This window comes from Pisolithus orientalis (genome assembly GCF_024613125.1).
Source record: "Pisolithus orientalis strain OTSU chromosome Unknown F5J12scaffold_29, whole genome shotgun sequence".
Lineage (NCBI taxonomy): Eukaryota > Fungi > Basidiomycota > Agaricomycetes > Boletales > Pisolithaceae > Pisolithus > Pisolithus orientalis.
This window is the reverse complement of record NW_026260810.1, coordinates 444,109-447,358: the sequence shown is the minus strand read 5'-3', so window position 1 is coordinate 447,358 and position 3,250 is coordinate 444,109. Positions and strand designations below refer to the sequence as shown.

General features: G+C 49.6%; 1 protein-coding gene across 1 annotated transcript; it reads left to right on the top strand.

Moving 5' to 3' along the window:
- Positions 1-716: 716 nt before the first annotated feature.
- Positions 717-2,923, top strand: F5J12DRAFT_914612 (uncharacterized protein; the record flags this gene model as incomplete). Its single annotated transcript, XM_051749123.1, has 9 exons — positions 717-889; positions 927-1,005; positions 1,112-1,270; positions 1,332-1,366; positions 1,417-1,658; positions 1,723-1,793; positions 1,851-2,027; positions 2,080-2,391; positions 2,445-2,923. 9 exons carry the CDS (start codon positions 717-719, stop codon positions 2,508-2,510), a joined length of 1,314 nt encoding a protein of 437 aa, XP_051597450.1. The 3' UTR covers positions 2,511-2,923.
- Positions 2,924-3,250: the final 327 nt, after the last annotated feature.

The following is a 3,250-nucleotide window of genomic DNA, read 5'->3' as shown; positions in this document are numbered from 1 at the left end:
GTATTTGGATACTTACTCTTTTGTCTCTGCAGGGGATCAGTTCTGCAGATGGTGGAGAAGGTATTGGTGGGGATATCATTTAGGGTTTGGGGTTAGACTGTATAGGCTGGAAAAAAATATGTAGTGGTGACAGTGAAGTGAGGCACTTGCAATGACACTACATGAGGAGCTTTCCTGTGGTTACCTCGAAGTTCCAAGACACCAAGGTCTGTATTTCCAGTATGTAGGAAAATTCTCTCCATATGTTAAGATACATGGCCCTTTTGATAGTAGAGAGAACAGGCATGCAATATCAGTAAGAACAGGTGTGAATAAGAACTCGATCAATCACAAATGAGTTTTGAAGGATGCTGTAGGTATCCTCAGTAGTGCAACAAGCTACTAATGTATTAGACCAACCTGTAGGTATCTACAGGATATCAGTAAGTATAATACTGGTAGTGAAAGTGAGCTTACCCTCAGTAGTGCAACAAGCTACTGAGGGAAAAGTGAATAAACTACTGTAAAATGTGCGCTGTAAGGTGATTATGTAAGCACCCAAACATCACACCAAAGTGAGCAGAACACAGGGGAGAATATATCTCCAACAATGAGATATGTAGAAGAAACGTCAAAAGAATATTGAACAAGTGACGTGCGGCCGACAGCGTCGGTCCGAACCTTACAAAGACCGACTTGACAACTGGTCTTTGTTGACAAGCCAGTTCGAGGCTCGTATGGGCTCATCGCCCGCTCGCTCGCTTTCACCCACGGCCGCACCCTCTCGAAGCGTGTTCAACGCACCATCGCACATACCCGCTCAGACGAGCATCGTGTCTACTCGGTCCCTACCTACTCTCCAGCTCGAGCCAGCAGTAGCCGACCCACCAGCTGTTCAGTCTCATTGCTCGTCAGCCGAGCACTCTCATAGCTCACCGCACGCGCAGCCACAGTCGAGGTCGCCACGTGGCCGAGGCCAATCGCCCTCGCATCCTCGTTCACGCTCGCGCTCGCAGACTCGAACGGGTTCGTACACACATTCGAAAGATGATTTCATACCAGTCCAGTCATATGCCCGCAGCTCGATGCGTTATCACACTCGAAGGCGCTCATATTCATATTCGACCAATAGCTCACTCCCTTCTTCCTCGTCATCCTCGTCGTCGTCCTTGCACTCGCGCTCTCGTTCATGTTCGAGGAAGGTGTATTCATACATCCGTTCCAAACCGAAGCGGTCGCGCAGCCGCAGTCGCACGCCCCGGCGCTCTCGAAGAGCGCGTTGACGCTGCATGTCGCACGAATTCCATTATGTTGTTTTTTACTTCTTTGCTTATGGATCTTACAGTATCTAGTATGGATCTACCTACATCGTAATGCGGAATTTTTGGTACATTAGTTATGTTCGAATTTTCTTGTTTCGCCCTTCATCTTTCCCAGGCTCGAGTTCCCCACGGAACACCGTTTAGCATCGCACTCGGCGCCTTCCCACACTCTACATGATGCCTCCCATCCGCAGATACAGTTCCGGCAAGGCACGCTGTCGACGAGGCCACCATCAACACCGCTTGTCGCTCGTCAAGGTGAATACTACCTCCCTCATACCGAGCGCGTATCTCGCTTGTTATCGCGCCGTGCCTCTCGCTTTTTGGGAGGCTCGTACTACTCGACGTCAGCTCTCTGTCGGTACAAAGCTCGTTTACATGCGGCTAGCCGTTCAGGAGATATTCACGTTTTTGTGGATAGGTCCATTCTCAGGGTCCTGTGGTCGTATCTCGCTCGTTCCCGCGTCGCGCCTCTCGCTTTTTGGGAGGATTGTAGTCCACGACGAATGCTCCATGTTGATATCAGGATTGTTCTGATAGGTCCAGTAGCTCCGGAAATATTTGCGTTTTTGTGCGAAGGCCCAGAAGGCCCATCCTCGAGGTCTTGCCATAGTTGCTCGCGCAGTTCTACGTCGCTCCTCTCGCTTTTCGGGTCGTTCATCCCGCTCGCTGAACCCTTCCTGGGGACATCTACTTTGTAAAATTCCGCGCAACCGTTATCGAGATGTTCGCATTTTCGTATCCAGAGGGCTTCGAGACGGTTTCACATATAACTCAGGATCGGCTGATCCAATCAGCGTGTTTCCTCATTCTCTCTGTTCGTCTACGAGTCCTTTACCATCTCATGGAGTTTCGTATTGATCGTCCAAGCCATTGTTGTGCGAGTCGATCCCTTCTCCCCACCCTCGAAGTCCTCTCATCGTATCTCGCGCATCCGAGCGCTGCTCCTCTCGCTTTCCCTGCAGTCCATTCCCCTCGCGTAGCCCTCTCTGGGGACGCCTCTTCTGTCAAATTCCGCGCAGCTATCGTCGAGATATGCCCATTTTCGTGGTTAGAGACACTTTCGGACAACTCTTTGAGTATCTCACCTGTTTCTCGACCGGATCTCTCGCTTTTCGGGATCCTGATGCTACTGTTCGACAGCTTCAGAATAGTACCTTTTCCGTGGTCGTCGCTGCGGAACTCGCGGCTATGTTTGGTTTCTGGTGAATGAGGGTACCCTTGGGCAGATATGTGGATATCTCAGGATCGGGCGCACGGATTTCCCTCCACTCATTTTGCAAGGTGCTCACTGCATTCCCTTCTGTTGTCATGTCTCGTATCGCGGCATTCCGACCACCCGTTTTTCGTCGATGAGTTGTTGTTTCGCCCCCTCCCTCATGACCTTGGGTTCCTGTGTAGTCGAGCCACCTTTGGGTTGACTGGGGACAGTCAAGATCTCGAGTGCCCCTGGGATGTAGGGAATGTAATTTCCCTACCAGAGGAATTGCCTTATTTTGCTTGTTTTACTTCATTTTCATTCTAGATACTTTTTTCGATGAGTTGCACTTAGATTTCGCATTTTTGGTTGCTTAGTCAGCAGTAGTGCTACTTGTGTATGGTTTTTTTCCTTTAAAGAAGAGATGAGTTACCCTAAGATGAGAGATGAGCTTGAGCAGGTTGTTTCCCTGCACCCAGACAGCCATAGAAGCCTTCAGACAACTACCAGGATCCAGTTCCAGGCTATAGAAGCCCCTTTTGGCCTACTCATTCCCCCCAGATATTCCTACTAAACCTCTCTCCCCATTTATTCTCTTTTCCTACACTGGTCACCCAAAGAAAGGGTGACTGAAACATGGAGAGACTTGTGTAACAGTTGGCATCACAGTCCTAGTTTCTCAATGAGTGCCTCATCAATCAGAACTAGATGAGAACCACTGTCAATAAGTGCCTTTACAGGAAGGGGGAAG